This window comes from Rhea pennata, chromosome 4 (assembly GCF_028389875.1).
Source record: "Rhea pennata isolate bPtePen1 chromosome 4, bPtePen1.pri, whole genome shotgun sequence".
NCBI lineage: Eukaryota > Metazoa > Chordata > Aves > Rheiformes > Rheidae > Rhea > Rhea pennata.
Genome location: NC_084666.1, coordinates 77,117,297 through 77,135,917, shown reverse-complemented (window position 1 = coordinate 77,135,917; position 18,621 = coordinate 77,117,297). Strand labels below are relative to the sequence as shown.

Below are 18,621 nucleotides of genomic sequence, written 5' to 3'. Positions count from 1 at the left end.
CCGCTCCGCTCCACCCGGCCCGGCGCGGCGCGGCCCGGCCCGGCCCGGCCCGCCCGGCCGCGGACGGCGGCAGCGCGGTGGGCGCCCCCGGCTCGCCGGAGGGTGCGCGGCCCGCCCGGCCCCAGGACTACACTGCCCACAGTGCCCCGCGGCCAAGGCGGTGGGGGGGGCCGCCACCGCCCCCGCCGCGCATGCGCGTCACCTCGGGTAACCTCCCGCTGCCGCGGCTCGGCGAGACGGGCCGCGCGGGGAGAGGCGGCGGCGGGCGTGGGGCTTCTCGGTGACGCATTAAGCGCGCGCCCTGACGCTTAGTGCGTGCGACACCGGAAGTGTGCGGCTGGGTGCGCGGTGAGTGATGGCGGCGGCGATCCCGGTCCCGGCCTGATCTCGCTCCCGCTCCCCCCACCCCACCTCACCCCACCCAACCCCGGCCCGGCCCGGCCCGCTCTTCCTGGTCCTTCTCGCTTCCTGCCCCCGGAGCGGCCGGGCTCGGGCTGCGGCGGCCTGCAGGGGCGGGGAGCGCCCTGGCCGCGGCCCTGCCCGCCCCTGAGGCGCCGGCCGGGCTCTGCCGCCGCCCGCTGCGGTCGTGAGGGCGTAACGCCCCCGGGGGGGGCAGGCGGGCGGCGGCTTTGGGCGTGGAGCGTGGCTCTGCGGGGTGCCGGACTCGGGTTCAGGTCCCGGTTCGGAATAGTCTTCCTTCGCTGGTGAGCGGATCCAGCTGACGGGGCTTCTGAGCTAGTTAGGAGGTTCCTGTGCTGTTCTCAAGAGGCTGCGAGTAAATCCACTCCGAGGTGTGTTAATCTGATTATCAACGACTGCGTGGGCCGGAGGTGGCAGTGAGAATACCCTGGCATCCAAATTAGTGTTCTGCCTAAAACCAAACTGAGCCTACTCTCTCCCAGAGGAGCTTTCAAAGGCTTCTCCTGTTTTACTTTGTATTATTCTTGGCTACCTCTGTATTATGCAAAGCGCTTCCGCAGTTTAGTGCAGGTAGCTCTATAGATTTCCCTCCTTGTGCACAGAGTGTTCAGGGTGGTGATCCTGAATTATTTTTTTTTTTTCCTTTTTTCTGGCCTAAAAATAGAAGAAGTCACAATAACTTGTCTCTATACAAATGACTGACTTTTCTAATTCTTTATTCTCTTTCAAAAGAAAAGTAACGGACATGTGAGAAACAAATGAAATGGATTTGCTAACTACTACTCTGCACAGTAAATATCCTCAGTGGATGCTTGCACAGAACCAAGAGGGAATTCTTGATGATAAAAAGGTACGCTGTCACACTAGGAAAACACAGCCAGTTTCAGGCTGCACAATAAAACAGTGCTGGCTTGTGTGTATCTAGTTAGGCCCATGCCTCTGATTTCTGTTGTTGGAACGTTTACAGCTGTTTTGTCAAATGAACTGTAATTATATTTAGGTTCTTTTGAACATCTTGTTGCTGTTTTAATTAGCTTGTTTAACTAAAATACTGATCGTCAGTATTCTGTCTAGCTTCTAGTGTTAGCAGTTAACGTGTTTCTAGATGTATTTTTTTCCTATATAAATAAGCAGTTTAAGTATAAAACTCTTCAGCTCTTACAGCTTTTTATTTTTTTTAAATGAAAGAGCATTAACAATCAGAACACTAAATAAAAAAAAAAAAAAGATTAACTTTCAGCAGTTTTCATCTATAAACTGGGAAGAAAACTAGTAGTGTGGAGATTTTAAAGTCAGTTGAAACAACATGATTTTCACTTTCTCTGCCACAACCTTTATACTGTGGCACACTGCCCAAAAAACTATTTGCAGAGTATTTTGATGAGCTCTCCTTCATTAACCAGAGGAAATAACGGTTTGTGTAAAAAGGAAATTGTTGGCATCTTTGCTTGTGGTTTCAGAATCTCCCTTTTCCAGGCTGTTTATCACTTCATTAACGCAGCTTCAGAACAGTTTTATGTTTTTTTCTTTTTTTTTTTAAAAAAAGCTTTTTAGTTGACAAGCTTTTTCTGTTCCTTAAAGAATAAGGTAAATGTCCCATATTAAGATTTATTACTTTTTGTAGCTTACTTGCATATTTGTTACCAGTCTGAAGGTTCTGCATGCGAGTGGGCATTTCCAGATGTTTTGCAGTTGGAGTAGGTTCCTAATTCAGCTGTGTTGGATAATTAAGCTTTGGGGGGGGGGGCAGAACCAGCACTGACTGGAAAGTTCAATTTCACCTTCTCTTGTGTGTTTAAGCTTTAAAACTGTAAAGCAGAATTCAGTTGGTGGGGAATATCAGTCCATTTGAATATTGGGTGTGGTTTTAAATCTGTGGATTTAAACCATGTGCGTGACAGACTTCACAAAGATCTAGCTGCCAGTGTTTAGTATAGAGTGAAGTGTGTGTGTACTTTATATAATATATGTGTATATACGTGTGTGTGTGCGTGCATGTATACAGCAAAATGGGCTGGCAGAAACACGGGACCAAGGAAATAGGTAACTGAGCTGTGGCATACCCTGCAGTGCCTTTGCTCATAGCAGCATCCTTTCCAACTGCAGCTTACCTGCAGACGTTGTAGCTCTTCGCTGCTTCTGCGTTCTCCAAGTATCGTTGAGCTGCCCTTAGTTTACTTCCACATGTTGCACGCCAAATGTGGTGTAAAAAGAACATTAATTAAATTGCGGGGCTGAATACCCAGAAGATGACAAATGACTCGATTGAGAATTACCTCAATTTTGTTCTCGCGGAGTGATGCAGCTTGTTTTGGAGAGCCTCAGGCACATGAGCTACTGTTCTCAGCTGAATTTGTTCTGCAAGTGGAGGTGCTTCAGAGCTTATAACCTGGCCAAATATGAACAAATTTCACAATGACCTTCAAAGGCCACTCCAGTTTCTGAGCTGGGGTGGTGCTACAGCATTTGAAGTAGCACTGAAGGTTTTTAATGCCCTCAAAATTGCACTTTCCCCCCCGAAGTGGGTGTTTTTTTTTAATGAATTGAATCTGTCTGGAGTAATCCAAAAAAAGAAGTAATTTGAGGTGCAAATTCGGTCTGAATGCTTTCAGTCCAGACATTTGGAGCTTAGCAAAGAAATCAAGGAGTGAACCCAAAGTTTCTGATTAGGAAGCATTAGTCCATGATTAGTTAACAGTGGCAGTAGCCCTGCACAGAGGCTGGTCCTGCAACAAGGTTTTAGTAACGACAAGTCCCAGACTTGTTGGGATGCGACTCTGAGATAGCATTTAACGGTTGTAGTGTTGATGCCTCTCTGTAGCAAGGGTACGTGTGGCCTAAAGCAGACTCTCTCCCCGCTGTCGTTCGACAGAAGCCTAACGTTCGCCGGAGCGTTCTGGAGGACGGGCTGCCCTTCCTCGAGTTCCGTGGCTCCGTCGTTTACAGCTATGATGCCAGCGACTGTTCCCTTCTCGCTGAAGATATCAGGTACTAGCTCTTCCTCTGTTTCTTTGGGGTGTATTTTTTTTCCCCATGCTGGAAAGGATTTGGCTCTTCTCTCTGACTGCTTCTCCTCGCTGTTTGTGCGTTTTGCATACCCAGAGGTCAGCCAGAGAAAAATTCTGGTCCTGCTGGTCCATACTGTTCTCTTTATGTGTGGTAAAGCGCAGCGGTAGCAAGCACGAAGGGAAGCTATTGCTCGTGACAGCCAGTTATCCGCATTGAGGGACATCCCATGCTCAGCCGCAGTGGGTGAAGTTTTCAGAATGCATCTTTGCCTTCTGCTGTACGATTGCGTTTTTGCATTTGGGCTTTTCCTGGGAGATACCGTGGTCGAACCTTGCACTCACTTGAAACGGAGTCGTGCAGAAGAGGCGCTCATGAAGACTGTCACGAAGTCGCTTCCGTGTCCCGTGGGTGTGAAAAGAAGAATATCCTAGCTGCAATTCTTGCGGACGTCTTTATACGCGATGACTTAAGTCTGATATTTTAAGTACTGATAGAAGGAGAGTTGAACGTGAAGTATGTCGATCTCTTTTCAGGGAGAGCTTATCTGATGCGGCTGCTGTTGGATTTGATATCGAATGGCCGCCATCGTATACTAAAGGAAAAATGGCCAAAATAGCTGTAATCCAAATATGTGTAACTGAGGAAAAATGTTACTTGTTTCACATCTCTTCAATGTCAGGTACTGTTCTTCTCCATCCATATCAGTCTGGGCATGAGTTACTTACCACACTGCACTTAGAGTACAGGAATTTGTTCATGGTGGCTCACCTGGATATGTCAGGAAGATCGTGGCCCAACTCCTGCACTGTATTCTAGCCTGCAGCTCTTTGGGTTCTGAACAGTATTTTCTCTTGAGAGTTTCCTCATGGAAAAAGAGTAGCTGAATTCAGGTTTTTCTTTAATTGCATATTCCTGTACACTTCTGCCTTCTTCTTGTGCCAAAATAAAAACCTAAGTTTAGATGGCTGTGCTTCTTTTTAATTTAGATTGAATTTGACAAAAATTGCCAAAATGGGCCTCGTGCTGCCTGTAACCATACCTGCATTTTTTTTGCAACGCTGATTTTCACAAAGAACTGTGAATACCTGGTGTGCTGTAGCCATGGGAAAGGCGGGGGAGGGGGGCGCCAGGCAGCATGTGAACTCATTATGGTTGTGAATAAAAGCTCCCAGATAGGAATGGGGGTGAGCCAATGCGATTTTGAAACCTTTAGTTTGAATGTTAGACTGAAAGGATGCCTGGGAGGTGTCTCTGATTTCCCCGGGGTGTGTACGCTGAGGTGTAACAGCGGTAGTTTAAATGGTAGTGTTCAGTCCTTTGCCTTTTATAGCAAATGGGGTGGAAAACTTAATTGCTGGCGCCTGTTCAACCTGGCAGGCAGAATGGTATGAGTGCACAAAGGAGATCTGAGGGAAAGGAAGCTAAGGAAAGAAGAGATGCAAAGAGTGGAAATGCCTTTAAATCTAAAGGTGAAATTATTTGATGTTGGATGTAGTTGCCCGTGAGCTGCCACTAGGCACATTGCAGCTGAAGGCAGTGTTTCTGCCTGGGTTGCTTTCTAAAGCTTCCGTTTCTGGCAGTGGGAGATGCGCTTTGAACTGACAGAGGTAGAAACCTCATGCCATGGACCACGGCCGGTTTCCGATTATTCAGAATGCTTGACTTACAGGGCTGTTAATGCTGGCAGATCTAGTCAAATGGACAAGGCTTACTATATTTTGTTGCAGAAATACGTATTTAATTTTTAATGTTCTGAACGTGATGAGTGTATGTGTATGAGTCCAACAACTTTTTCTCCTCTACCTACAGAGAGAAGGTTTTTTTTTTCAGTGAAATCCTTTGTAATTTTCCATTTCTTAGTCACTGTTTTCCTTGAAAAACTTTTTTTTAAAAAACGTGGCCTTTTTCTCAGATTGTGGCCTCTCTATAGCATTGAAATTAGACCTTTGTAGTTCGTATAGTGGTTTTTTTGCTTTTTTTTTCCCTTAAATGATGTGGCAGAAGTGGAACAGAAATCCTCCTCTGTGAAGTTCCCATCCTTGAAGGTTTTCATGATGACATTAAGTGAAAAGTTCAGGAAGTTATTGGCGTATGTTGTATGCCTTAATCCAGCTCCTCTGTATGTGTCTCCCCTTCAGAAGGTCCCCCAGAGTTGGTACGGTTGAGGCCCTGTGGCAGTGTCGTACCTGCATTTTTGCAGCCACAGGCTAACGCGGTTTTATCCTGGAAATGGTGGTTTTCTCACATTTTGGTTTGGACCTGCAACTCCACGGTACGGCTGATTGCCGTTATCGTTCTGTTAGTCTGTACAGGATATCGGCAGAAGCGGTAAAAGCAGAGAGATTTTTGTGTCAAATAGAATGCCAGTGATCACTTTGCATCACTGGCATATATAAATGTTTATTATGTCAGTGAAGAGGTGAAATCTAAAGTCAAAAGCAACCAAGACCCTAAGTGCTTTGTGTTTGTGAAATGCTGCACTGGAATTAAACTTCAGACCAGTTCAGGATATCCAGCTGTGGGTTCCTGGAGATATATGTTTAAATAAGAAGTCGTAAATTTTAAATATTGATGAAATTGGGGGGGTGGGGGTGGAATGCAGCTTTCATTTTGGTATCAAGCACCTGTGACTGTTTCTTCTAGAAAATGGGATTTAAGTGTGCTCTTACTCAGTCCTGAAAACTTCAAAATGCCTTTTGATCTGGGATTGCCATGAGATCAATTTGGACTGATTATTATCTTTTTGATTGACCTATCTGGGCTAGGTGGAGGATCTGGTTGCCTAACTGTGTGTTTTCAGTGTACTGGTTTTGGACCAGCCTGGTGCCAGCGATGAGTATGTACCACAAAGTCTGTTCTCCTGATGGTTCCCCATACGTACAGTATTAAGTGTTTCTGCTGAACGCAGAAAGGCAATAATTGGGAATGATTATCATGTGGAAAGTAGTAAAACAATATTGCATTTGATTTCCTGTGCATCCAATTCTGTAGATTAAAATGTTTTCTGCCCTAGAGACACTGTCTTTTTGTCACCTGGTTTGATGATGAGTTAGACAAATAGAAGTCTAAAGCAGACTTTACTTGCTTTCAGACACAAAATGAACGTGCAAATTTTCAATACTTGTTTTCTACTTGTCTATATTGCAAGCAAGTGTTGTTCCAGTCACTCCAGAGTACAAACTCAATCATATAAATGTCAACTTCTTGAGTTTCCCTCCCTATTAAAAAAAAAAAAAAAAAAAAAAAAAAGGCTTTCCCTAGTGGTCTTGTGCTAGGATTTTCTCATTTCCATTAGAATATCTGTTGTCTTTCGGTGTATTGTTTCTAAAGTTTGGGCTTAATCTATTTTAGGTTTTCCCAAGGGACTCAAAAGACTGCTGGAGGATGAAGCAATTAAGAAGGTTGGCGTAGGAATTGAGGGAGATCAGTGGAAGCTGATGAGTGACTTTGAAATCAAGCTGAAGAGCTTTGTGGAGCTGGCTGACCTTGCTAATGAGAAAGTAAAACTGGACTCTTTTTTGTTCTGGGAGGGCTCCTTGTTACTGTGCTAAGCAAAAGGAAGCTTGTCCTGAATTTTAATGTAGTTATATCTCTGTGCCCATTTATTAGGGAAGAGGGCGAAAAGCTCGTTCCCTTCCAAATCCTCTGCGTTGTGCATATTTCTGTGTCCCTCCAAGCTTTTCTGCCTTTTTGTATATGCAGAGCTCTTCCTTACCTGTACTCAGTCTGTCAGTAACCTCCCTTTTCCTGTGTTTTTGCTTTGTTTTGGGAAGGGATGGGTTAGAATAATAGTACCAGTCATATTTTCCTGGTAGAGAACAGACATATGCAGAGGAATAGTATTTCTCATACCTTCCTCTGTTAGAGACAGAGGGATGTGAGCAGTCTTCAGCGTTCAGGGCAGTGCTCCCAGACTACTGAGCCACTTGAGATTTCAGTTTGCAGTGGTCTGAGCTATAAAAATGAAATTTATTTGCTCAAGTAGCAGAAGAAGCTGTGTAATGTTTTCTCTCCCCAGACCTGTAGTTCCCAGAATTCATGTCTCCTTTGGGAGTTTTTAGTTGTTTTGTTTGTTTGTTTGTTTTCCCTAGTGTCTACGTCCAGGATTTTTTTTGAGGATGAACAATGTCATCCCTGATAGCAACTCTGAGGTCTTTCTTAAAGAGAGAACAGACTATCAATAAACTCTAAAAGGTGAAGCTTGAGACAGGAAAGACTAGGATTATATATAATGGCAAAATGTGGGGGAATTGGGGAGAGGACAGCCCTAAAAATAGCAGATAGCAGGTTTTTGACAGCAGGTGTTGGAGTGTGAACTCATGATGCCCCACTGCTTCGTTACGCTTGATGGACATTCGTGTTCTGCAGATACTTCCAAGTTAGAGCAGTGGAGGACTGTGCCTGTGAGTCTCGTCCTTGGTGACTTCCACTGAGCTGTTCCAGAGTAGGCTGCGCTCTGAGTAACTAGTTTGTACTGACTAACGCAGCGATCGTTGTCCCTAATGAATGTGCCTTGCTGCTTTTGGGAACATGTTTTGCTGAGCTCGATTGCTTTTCCCCTTTAAACAAGTCTTCTTTGCTTGCAGCTGAAGTGTAAGGAGATATGGAGTCTAAACGGTCTGGTAAAACACCTTTTTGGCAAGCAACTTCTGAAAGATAAGTCTGTCCGCTGTAGTAACTGGGAAGAGTTTCCACTGAATGAGAAGCAGAAATTGTACGCAGCCACAGATGCTTATGTACGTATAGAGAGATCACCATTTCTTCCTTACTCATTAATTCCTTTCCTCCTGTGCTGTTTGCAGCTGTTTTCTTGCCTTTCCGCTAAAGAACATAGCGAACATATGAAGACTGTGGTCTGCCATGGGCATGGGATGCTCGAAGGCGGAAATGCCACCAAGTAGGCTGCTATTGAATCCTTTTTCAGTCTTAAGTGGTATTTTAGACTGTGGTGTTAATCTAGAGGTGATATAAGATGTAATGCAGTTAAGTGTAAAGGTTTTTTTTTCTTAAAAAAAGAAATGTCACGTATGGGTAATGTTTCTTCAATTCTCTTGTCTGCAGATGTTTGCTGTAACTTGTTAGTGCTTTCAGGTTGTTCTCCCAAGGGTGTGTGTGTGTTTTTTTTTTTTTTTTTTTTTTTTTTTTTTTTTCCCAAGCTTCTTATGAACCAAAATTCAGTTTCCTCAGCTCCTTTTAAATATATGTGAGATTAATAAGCATCTTCGAAAAAACAACCTTCTCCAGTGATTAACGGCACAGAACCAGTGTGGCTTACCAGGAAGAGTAATTAATACGGTTGTGTATGAATTTTTATAGCTCTGTAGCAGTATCTGCTGTTTTCCGCTTTGGAAAGCGGTAAGTTTTCCCTCCCTTCTGTGCACTGGGAAGGGATTTACGAAGGTGCAGCTGAGTGCTGTCTGCTTACTGGGAGAAAACTGTTCGCTATGAACGCCCTTGAATGCTTTACTCTGTCTCATTTGCCACTCGTGGTTTTATTCCTGTGATCTGGCTAGATAAACTTGTGCCACTTTTCTCCCTGTATTTTCTTCTATGACTCTGACAACATTGCATATTTCTATTCTAGTTAAATGTTAAACTTCAGCGGGGTTAGCTCCTCTGAAGGAGCAGGAAGCAGTGCAAATACTAAACACACACGATGTACCTTGCTACACGCTGATACACACTAGATTTTATTTACCTATTTATTTACTTCTACCTTGCTGGATTCGTAAGTGTTCTCTCGGAGTGTTATGTAAAACCCGACTGAACTGGAGCAGCTGGTGCGATGGGGCATGGAGTATTCGGAGCTCTCCGTTAGCGGCTAGTTTTTATAAGATAAAACCGGGATCTACTTGGAAGACCGTCCGCCATGGTTTGGGCCTCAAGTCAGGGCTTCACCTTGCTGTAATATTCAATGAAATGTTAAATGATTGCGATTGCTCTGCCTCAATGCTCTGTTTACAGTTGTATGATGTGACCCAGGAGCGCCCTATGTGTGGTATCTGTAAGGAATTCACACTGTGGCTTGCTGAGCTAATTCTCACCTTTTTTTGTTTAGTCTTTAAAATGCGTACCAGTCACTGAATTTTGTTTGCTTTTCTCTGCAGGCTGGCTTCATCATTTATCAAAAACTGAAAAATATGAATAGTGGTAACCAGAAAATATTTGGTTTAAGAAGAGGTAAACTGACTTTTCATCTTTTTTTTTTCTTCTCCTCCTCCTCCATAGTATCTTTGTGTCAGGATTGTGTCCGATTTACTGGAGATTAGAGACTGCTTCCAGAGAGAGCAGACAGCAAGGCCTGTTACACGACCTGTATTACCATACTTCTGAAACTTTTCTACAGTGATGAGGGAATGCAGTCTTGACATCCTATTTTTCTGCTGTATGAGTGTTACAGTGTGAGGAGATGGCAGGAGTCTGTGCTCTCATTCCAGCTTGTTAATGCGATTGCTTCAGTAGGTTGGTATCAATTCTGCTGATCCAGGGACCAAAATCTAGTTTAAGATGGAAAAAACTGTTGCTTACAGTTGTTCTTGAGGCATGCAAATAGGACCTAGATATTTTTCAAAGCATCTCAGCTTTATTTGCTTGATCAGAAGTAGTGACTCTGAGATCTTGATTTTCACTTCTCAGCTGTATGCTTCATGAGGAAAGTGGAGTGTTGCGTGTAGTACATGGCTTAAAAAGAAAAACAACCTTTTCTTTCCTGTGCTGGCTGCATCCTCCTTTTCTCTCGAAGCATGTTGTTATGCTGAAAGCTACAGTAGTTTTTTTTTTTTCTTGATCTGTGCTCAGGAGTGACTTTACAATAAATTTCTGGATTCTTTTCTTGTCAATACTGCAAAAGTCCTGAAACGCACCTTCTCCTTGGAAAGGAGATGGCAATCTGTGTTCCAGACTGCTGCAATCTGTCTTAAAATAGTCTTGTTTAAAAAAACAAAAGCAAATAAACAAAACAAGCAGGTGAACAAACAAAAACAGCAAGTAAACTTATTTCTCATTCTCTCTTGATTCTTGTGAGAAGAGACCTTGATGTTTCTGAAGGGCTTTTACTTAGCTGCTTCCAGGGACTCGAGATGAAAGGGCTAAACGAAAGAACAGCCAGCTGCTGCAAAAATGGAGAGTGCAAGTGAGTTCAAAAAGCCATTGGACCAGGTCACAGAAGAAAGTGTGGGCAGGCCGGTCAGCACGCAGGCTTCCCCGTGCTCTGCCACTGCTTTCTGGAAGCTGGAGGATAGACTGGGGGAAGGATCACTTCAAAGTGGTGCTGTTCTGTCGTCTTCCCCGAGCATATGTAACAGGCCCCTGGAAGAGGTGCAGTGCTGGAAGAGATGGAAGCTTGATCTGATTCAGTGTGCTTGATCTAAAGCACTGAGGAGGCTGGTATTATTAGCCATAAATCTTACGAGGCTCCTTGAACAGAGCTTCTTTGAGTATAGATGTTAAATATCGTGAAGTAACTCTGTGGCACCTCTTACAGATGAGATGTCAGATGATGTGAAGGAGCGGTTGACTTTATTAGCTGAAGAAATAGTGGATCTGGCTGCTCATGTCCCTGGCTCTTCTGGACAACTTGGAAACTTGCAGAGGTTACTTTTCTTCTGTTTTTTGTTTTTGTCACCTATCACTGTTTTGTGTACTTGATTTTTTTTTTTAATCTGCTGAGGTCTGACACAACACAGGGTATTTGTGTTAACAGCTATCTGTTATTTCTGCATCCTGCTTAAACAAGAAAGCAAAACTCACTCGATGGGTAAATGCTACCTTTATACCTAGATGTGATAAATATAGCTCTCTTTTCTTTTCTTTATTTTTTTTCCCTGACCTAATTGCAGTGGGTTTGAAGTTGAACTTTGCTAGATGCACTTCTTGCTGAAATGCACAGTAAGACCTACTTCCACAGGTATTCAGGGCTCTAGTGTGACTGATGATATCAAGTATCCAGACTTCTAGTAAGTGTGGGAGCAATACCATGAACGGTGTGTTTGGAAAGTTCTTGTAGCTTTTCTTTGGTGTTGAAGAGACTTGACTTGTGTTCTGATGGAAAGCAAGCTGCAGCCCAAGTGATGAGTCCTTGTGTATGAGGTTTGGGAGAAATCTGAAGAAACTGAGTGTCTTAAAATTTTCATGTTGTTTGGGGATAAGACGTATGCAATAATACTTTGTCATTTTTGTTCAGCTTTCCTATTTTATCTTACAGAACTGCAGAAATACTAGCTGATATATCAGAAAAAGTGAATGCTTTAAGAAGCACGCTGTTTGGTGGTTCTAGCTCCCCGTCCGAATCGGAGAGGAACTGTAGGGCACTTCCCGAGTCAGATGTTGAAGCCAAAAAAGCTGAAGTGTCTGAACTTCATAAAAACCTGCAAGGTGACTTCAACATCTGCTCAGATGCTACGTTAGCTGGCCTCTGGGAGGGAGAGTTTAACGAAGGAAAAGCAGAGTGCAGTAACACTGACAAGACAGACGGGCCTGCAGCAGCTGATTCTAAGGACAGAGCGGACAGAGATGACTTCATGTCACTAGACATTACTGAGCACGAACTACAGATGTTGGAGCATCAGGCTGCAAAAGAGCTTCTGAATGAAGCTGTGCCTGAGGTAATGAGAAAAGCCCTTGTAAAGCATAAATGCTTACCAGAGGAAGTGATCTCATCCTTAATTTCCCATGGGATTTTAAAAGCTCTTCTTGCTGAGAGAAAATTAGGGCAAGCTAGAGGAAGGGCTTGGAGTCTGGAAAGTATTTGTGGAGGTAGTCAAATGCTGAGCTGCTCTTCAGACTGTTGGGAAAACTAGTACTGACTATAAAAGTTCAAGATACTCTGATTAGTTTTACTCTTTCAGTTCTTAACACACTTATGGTAAGAAATTCCTGCAGTATGAGGACAAATTCTGCAGTCAAAACCACCTCCTACTTTGGTCATGAATAGAAAGCAGATCTTCTTCTAAGCAGTCTCTAAATTTTAGCCCCTCTAGTGATTGCTGAATGTGGATTGATGCCTCTTGCATCAAATCATAATTTCCTTGTGTTCCAGGTGTTCCCACATCTGGCAATACCAGGTTTGTTTTCGTATCACAAGACTTGTGCTTTAATGTGTCCAGATGTTTCATTATGGGCAGGCATCAGAAGAGCTCAGTGCTGAGCTGAGTTACTTTCAATAGGAGTTAAAAGCATAGAGAAATTGCTTATAGCAGGTAAGAAGCGTGGAGGGACTTGATAAAATAGGAATAGCTTTCATGATAAGATAACTTTTTTTTTTCCTCTTCTCCATAGGAGGCATCTTCCACAGACAATGAACAAAATATTTCCTGTGTAATTGAAAGCGATGAAGAACTGGAAATGGAGATGCTTAAAGTAAGTGCCTTTGAGTTTACTCTTGGGTCAGCATGCAACACAGCATGGAGGGGAGGGATCGAAGCAAAAGGGTTGCTTATGAAAGATGTGCAGAAGTCAGGTGAGCGTGGATACTGAAAGAATTCAAGTTACCTGCATCAGGCCTCAATATCTCACCTATCCTGCCTTACCACCTTGGATTTTCCCTTCCATCCGTGTCATGCATTTGTGTAGGTTATAGTTGACCAGCTGATTTGCTCTGAATATCACACATTCAAACCCTTGCCTGGGGGTTTTAGCTGAGGAGGCAGGTTGTGCGCTATGGATGCTGCTCACCTGAGCTGCAGGGTCGAACAAACTGCTTCGTTCGTAGCCATGTGTTTTGCAGGGCTCAGTTCTTTGGCATTCTTATCGATTCAGATGTTCTGTCTCGTCTCTACCCTTGCTTTGCCCCGACCCTCTGGAGTGTTTATGCATTTCAAGTGAGGCAGTTAAACGGTTCTGTTATGGCAGTCCCAGGTTTCGATGAGACTGGGCACGTGTAGAGGTTGTGTGTGTTGCTTACAGCTAAATAAGAAGGAAAATACAAAAGGTCTGGGGGAAAAAGTGTTGCCCTTCCTTTTAGGGAAGGACTGACCAGATCTGTCTTAAAGGGGTCTATACTGCATGTCCATTTTCTAGAAACACAATTTTAATCCACATCAAAGTGGATTAACTTTCTCCTCAATTCTTAGTCTTTAGCAGATGTTGACAATTCCAAGGCGGTTTTGGTTGATAGAGAGTCTGATAAAACCGGGAAAACCTCTGAGACAGAGTTGAACCTTGCACCAGATGTTGATGAAGACGAAGGTATTGAGGAGGAAGAGGAGGAAAGTTGGGGTATGTTTTTATAGTGTATAAAGTGTATAGTGTATGGATTAAATAATAATGTACTGTCTGTAGAAGCAAATGTGGAGGTACAGTGGCATGTTGTACTTGGTTTGTCAAAGTGGAAAGTAAAAGCTGATTTCCAAAGGAGCATTTGTTACTGTGTCAAAACCTAAAGCTAAAGGTGTCTTTGGCTAAACCCAGTTGACTTCTGCCATGATCAGTAGGCACTGTGTGTACTTGCTGGGAGTAGGAGTGATTTGGGAATGCTGAGGTAATGCACGATAGGGGAGATCTATTCAGAATATAACACCGGAGAAGACACTGCATGCACTGCATGTTTTCTTCTGCGGTACCACCACTGCTGCTTCTTTGCTTGGTAGGAATTTGGGAAAATTCTGACTTGGAGGCGATCTTGACGTGATACTTTAGAGCTGGCCCTGTAAATGGGAGAACAGGCTGAAACGTGAGGCAAAGTACCCCTTGGCTTGTTTCGGGCCTTGCTGCCTGGGAGCCTCCATCCCCAGTGGTACAGGTTACGCTTTAAAAGGTGCCATTGGTGGAACATCTCTGTTACTGCTCCTGAATGTATTCCAAGCAGTGCAGCTGTACGTTAGGGTATCTAAGGAGGTAACAAAGCAGTAATATAGTTATATGTTCTCTCTGCATGGGGTTTCTCAGAAGCCTGTTTGCTTTTTTTTGTTTATTTGTTTTTTAATCCTTAATTTTGGCTCATAAATGTCTTTTTAAAACTGATATACCTCTTTTTACTGAAGTTACCCACATCCTAGGCCCTGAGCATCACTAACCATAAGCAACCTGTTGTCTTCTAAGCCGTTGCTGCTTCTCTCTAAAATGGAATCGTAGATGAGTTTTCTTTCTCCCCCTTAAGATCCATTGCTGCCAGCACCGAGTGAAAGCCAAGTCACCTGTCTGAAGACTTACTTCGGACATTCCTCTTTTAAACCGTAAGTATCTCTTCAGTTAAACTGTATGCTCTGGGCTTCAATTTTTCCCTTCTGTCAACTGGAATGACTTTTTTAAATCACTCAACCACTAACAAACTTAGACCTTTGGGAAATCCTTAGAAAAATAAAATCTGCCTTTGCTGCAATGTGTTATTGAAATAAATCTTACAGAGAAGTATCTGGAATACTGTACTTTAACAGTGGAGGATGAGTTTCTTGACTCTCCTGATGGCAAGACTCCTGTGCTCAAAGCTTAATTGTACCAGATCTATGGTTGGAGAGCAACATTTAGAAAAAGCTATTTTAATTGTTTAGACAAAGGGGTAAAAGTAATTTTTTTTTTTTAATTCACTCCATTTTCTTATGGACACATGAAATAATAAAAGGATCCGAATTGTATTTGGTCCTCTATATTGTGGTGGTGATGACTATAGCTCTCATAGCGTGTGCCTGTCAGCTTATTAAAGTGTGAGAGAGAATTTGTTTTGCAGTCTTCTGTGAATGACTGCACAAATGCACCTTGTCTTACTTCTGTTGAGAAATACCCCTGTAACATCAGTAGGACTTCCTGCAATACGATAAGCAGTATTTTGCTCTATGCAACATGGAAGGAGAGGAAACTGTTGAGCAGCCAAAGGATTTCATTAACCTGAAATTTGATCAGATAGGCGGCTTCACAGAATTGCGTGTTGTGTGTGTGTGATGGCAAAAAATAAAATATTCCCCTTTAATTTAAAGGGTCCAGTGGAAAGTGATCAGTTCTGTTTTAAAAGACAGAAGAGATAATCTTGTTGTCATGGCAACTGGTAAGTTACCTTTAATCCATGCTTAAGGTGATGTGTGTCTTGTTCCTTCAGCAGAGGGGGCAATTTTTACGGGGCTCAATGTGATGGAAACGTTGTCTTTTGTAGCTGCACCGAGTGACAAAAACCACAATGCTTTGCCTAAGGTTTTGTTGTTGTGCTTTTTCTTTAAGGCTATGGGAAAAGCTTGTGCTACCAGTTTCCCCCTGTTTACACTGGATGTACTGGAATTGTCATCTGTCCTCTCATCTCTTTGATGGAGGACCAAGTGCTGCAGCTGACGTGAGTAATGCAGTAGTAATTAGCGGCTGCTGCTGTAGTATTTCCTCTGGGAACCCCCCAGATTCTGCTTGGGGTGTTGGGTGTTTAAGGCTGCAGCTTCATACTGTAGGCTGTTTGTGTGTCAGCTATAAAACATGTGTTTCTCAAACAACTGTAAATAGTCTCAAGATCGCTGCGTTTGCCAACTAGATAGACTGTAGGCTGGCCGTGCAAAGGATCTCTGACGGTGGGTGGCTCGTGAGGAGGGTTGTCCTCAATTGCTTCCTGATCCACAGGCCCTTTTCTGTTCGGACCAGGCAGATGGAGCAAACTCCAAACGCTTCGCTGGCTATTCCAGCCTGTGAGAGCTGCCCTCAAGCTTGCTGGGCATCCCTTGCATCTGAACAGTAGCCTCTGAACAGCATCCGGCTGGAGGTGTTTCTGGTCAAGGTTATGGCACAGACTTTTAAGATCAACAGTAAAGAGATTTCCTATAACTTAGCCTCTTTTTTTTTTTTTTTTTTTTTTTCCCTCCCTAGTTATGGGGGCCTGATGTAGGAATTGCTGGGTGACAACGAATCATTCTTATATGAGCAGTCATAGGTGTGGCCAAAATATTCCCCTTCCTGTTTGCTATAGTTAACAGCTCTCCAGTTCTGATATATTTATTTTACTGAGTGCTGCGGTCTGCAGAAATCGCACTGAGTTGTCTGGATCACTTCTGCCCTGTCCAAGTTGGAACGAAAATCCTTTTTATGAAAGAAGGTATACAAAGACTTTAAGAAAGAAATGTTTGTGTGGTATTTTCTGCTGCAAATTATGACTTCGTGCACCTGAATGGCTGCACAATCTAAGCTGGCATGAGAGCCAGCTCTTGGGCCAAGTATTGATCAGCAGAGTGTCTATAATATATTCAATTTCTTTTTCTGGCTATTGTACTGTTACCGTCAGCATAAGATGATGAGAGCCTTTTTATTCAGTGGCTCATTCATTTTGATGACTGAAGAGACTGAATTTCAGTAGCCTTTTGCATCCAGTAATTTGGCTGTCAGTCCGGATGCAGTCCTACCGCAGACTGAAACATGGAGGAAGGAGAGGAGAGAAGGTAATGAAACAAGTAGCTTTATTAAAAAGCAGTAAGTCACCAAGTGAAGAGGACGAGGGTCAAAGGGTCCCGGGAAGGACTGGGTATCAGGTGACTGAGTTGGTAAGTGTAAGTGTTGAACCTGTCACTAAAAGCAGCCACCCTGTTGAAACTTGGTGGATGTGGTACCAGTAGCTCAGAGAAGATGTAGACGTGAGGCCAATGACGAGAGGCCTGTAAGTCTGACTTCTGGAAGTGATGAACTCCATAAGACAACTGAAGAATATTCCTTATCATATTTTATTTCTTCAGATTTCTTTTAGTCAATGTACCTTTTGCAAAAGGAAAATGGTTTTAATTTGCTTGACTGTTCTAATAAAGTGCATGTGTTGTGGTGAACAATTGGAGAAGCAGAAGAGCATTTGAGCGGGTGGAATAGTGACTGACCGTTCTTGTTTTTCAAGAGTGTTTTTCCACAGAGATCCTTGGAGGGAAATACTCTGACCCCATAGCTTGAGGTTTCTTTAAATGTTTTAAGTGCTTTGATAATTGGCCTAAGCTGGAAAGCGAGGCAGGAAACATCAATTAGATCAGTTCATGACTGTACTTTTTTAACTGCAGAATGTCAGAGATTCCAGCCTGCTTACTTGGATCAGCTCAGTTGAAAAACATCAAAGAAGGCATCAAAGCGTAAGTCTTACCTAAGCTTTCTGGGACTGCAGGTACTGACATAGTTGTATTTGAGTCAAGTAGGATGCTGTGATCTGACAGCTCTGAAGCTCTTGACTGTGGCTCGGGCCTGGAGCTTGGCAGTCAGCAGTGCTGCTTGCACGTACCCATTAGCAACGTGAGTGCGTGGGAGGGATGTAGCTGCCTTCCCGTGCCCTGTGGCTAGGGAGACGAGGTTTGTTTGACTCAACTTTGTTAGGTTTTGTACAGGAATTACAGGGTGACAAATACAGATTTATTGAAGTGTCTTCTACTTCCGAAAGCTAGTACATCTTTTTTCTGTTTCTCTTTTCCTGTTGCATTACTTACTGGATCACTATCCTGCTGATCTTGCATCCTTTCCACTGCATTCATCATTCGCTTGCTTTTATTCCTATCCGGAAGTCTGTCCTTGTCCCCATTTAAATTATCTAGGCAGTCATGCTTTCATTTCATTTGGTTTCATTTGGTGGAATTTTGGGGCGGCTTCTCTGACAGAGTATTTTCCTGATGTTGCAGGGGTCATTACAGAGTCATATATATGACTCCCGAGTTCTGTTCAGCGAACGTATCATTGCTTCAGGATCTTGACCGAACAATTGGTAAGTTGTGGTTAAGGTTGGGGATAAGTTGGTAGATGGCTTGAATTCATAATTACACTTAAACTTTTTTTTTTTTTAATGCTTTGAGGGTATTTTCCACCTCTATTTCTCACCACTAAGCAGCTTAGAGGCTGAGGTGGTGACTGCCAATAAGCTGGTATCAGAAGGTCATGTCACTAATCAAAGATGGTTGGAAGCAAGTAGCGTGTAGGGCATGCTCTTCGCGTGGGAATGCGGAAGACAGCAGGGTTGCTGTTAGAGGATCTTTTGGTCATACGATGAAAATGTGCATTCCTAAACAATGCTTTGGCATATGTCAGCCTTTCAAGTATTTTAGTCATCAGACTTCTCTCAGAATGTGACAAAATTGTGCGTGTTGAAACACGTGATGCTACGTCGTAGTAAACTGTCTTCTCATCAAGTAGACTGATGCAGCTGCCACATCTCTTAAATAGTAGGGCGAATTTAGGGAACAAACTTCTTTTTCTTTTATGATTCAGAAATTGAGTTTTCAGTGTTGTAGGCAGGCAGGACCATCTGGGAATAAGCTGAGCAAGTTGAAT

The 18,621-nt window shown here is 43.3% G+C and overlaps 1 protein-coding gene across 5 annotated transcripts in view; it reads left to right on the top strand.

Moving 5' to 3' along the window:
- The first annotated feature begins 267 nt into the window (after positions 1-267).
- The window catches only part of WRN (WRN RecQ like helicase), a 39,798-nt gene continuing 21,444 nt past the window's right edge, over positions 268-18,621 (top strand). For 2 of the 5 annotated variants that reach the window (XM_062574372.1, XM_062574370.1), the window contains exons 1-16: positions 641-791; positions 1,153-1,270; positions 3,293-3,408; positions 3,963-4,108; positions 6,781-6,929; positions 8,016-8,165; positions 9,537-9,609; positions 10,913-11,021; positions 11,612-12,032; positions 12,706-12,786; positions 13,500-13,644; positions 14,525-14,600; positions 15,339-15,406; positions 15,577-15,685; positions 17,370-17,438; positions 17,976-18,058. In XM_062574372.1, coding sequence (XP_062430356.1) covers positions 1,184-1,270; positions 3,293-3,408; positions 3,963-4,108; positions 6,781-6,929; positions 8,016-8,165; positions 9,537-9,609; positions 10,913-11,021; positions 11,612-12,032; positions 12,706-12,786; positions 13,500-13,644; positions 14,525-14,600; positions 15,339-15,406; positions 15,577-15,685; positions 17,370-17,438; positions 17,976-18,058 — 1,882 coding nt within the window. In that variant the 5' untranslated portion in view covers positions 641-791; positions 1,153-1,183. Of the gene's footprint in view, positions 349-630; positions 792-1,152; positions 1,271-3,292; positions 3,409-3,962; positions 4,109-6,780; positions 6,930-8,015; positions 8,166-9,536; positions 9,610-10,912; positions 11,022-11,611; positions 12,033-12,705; positions 12,787-13,499; positions 13,645-14,524; positions 14,601-15,338; positions 15,407-15,576; positions 15,686-17,369; positions 17,439-17,975; positions 18,059-18,621 lie in introns of those variants that run through there. The other 3 variants (XM_062574371.1, XM_062574374.1, XM_062574373.1) reach the window with 3 other exon arrangements.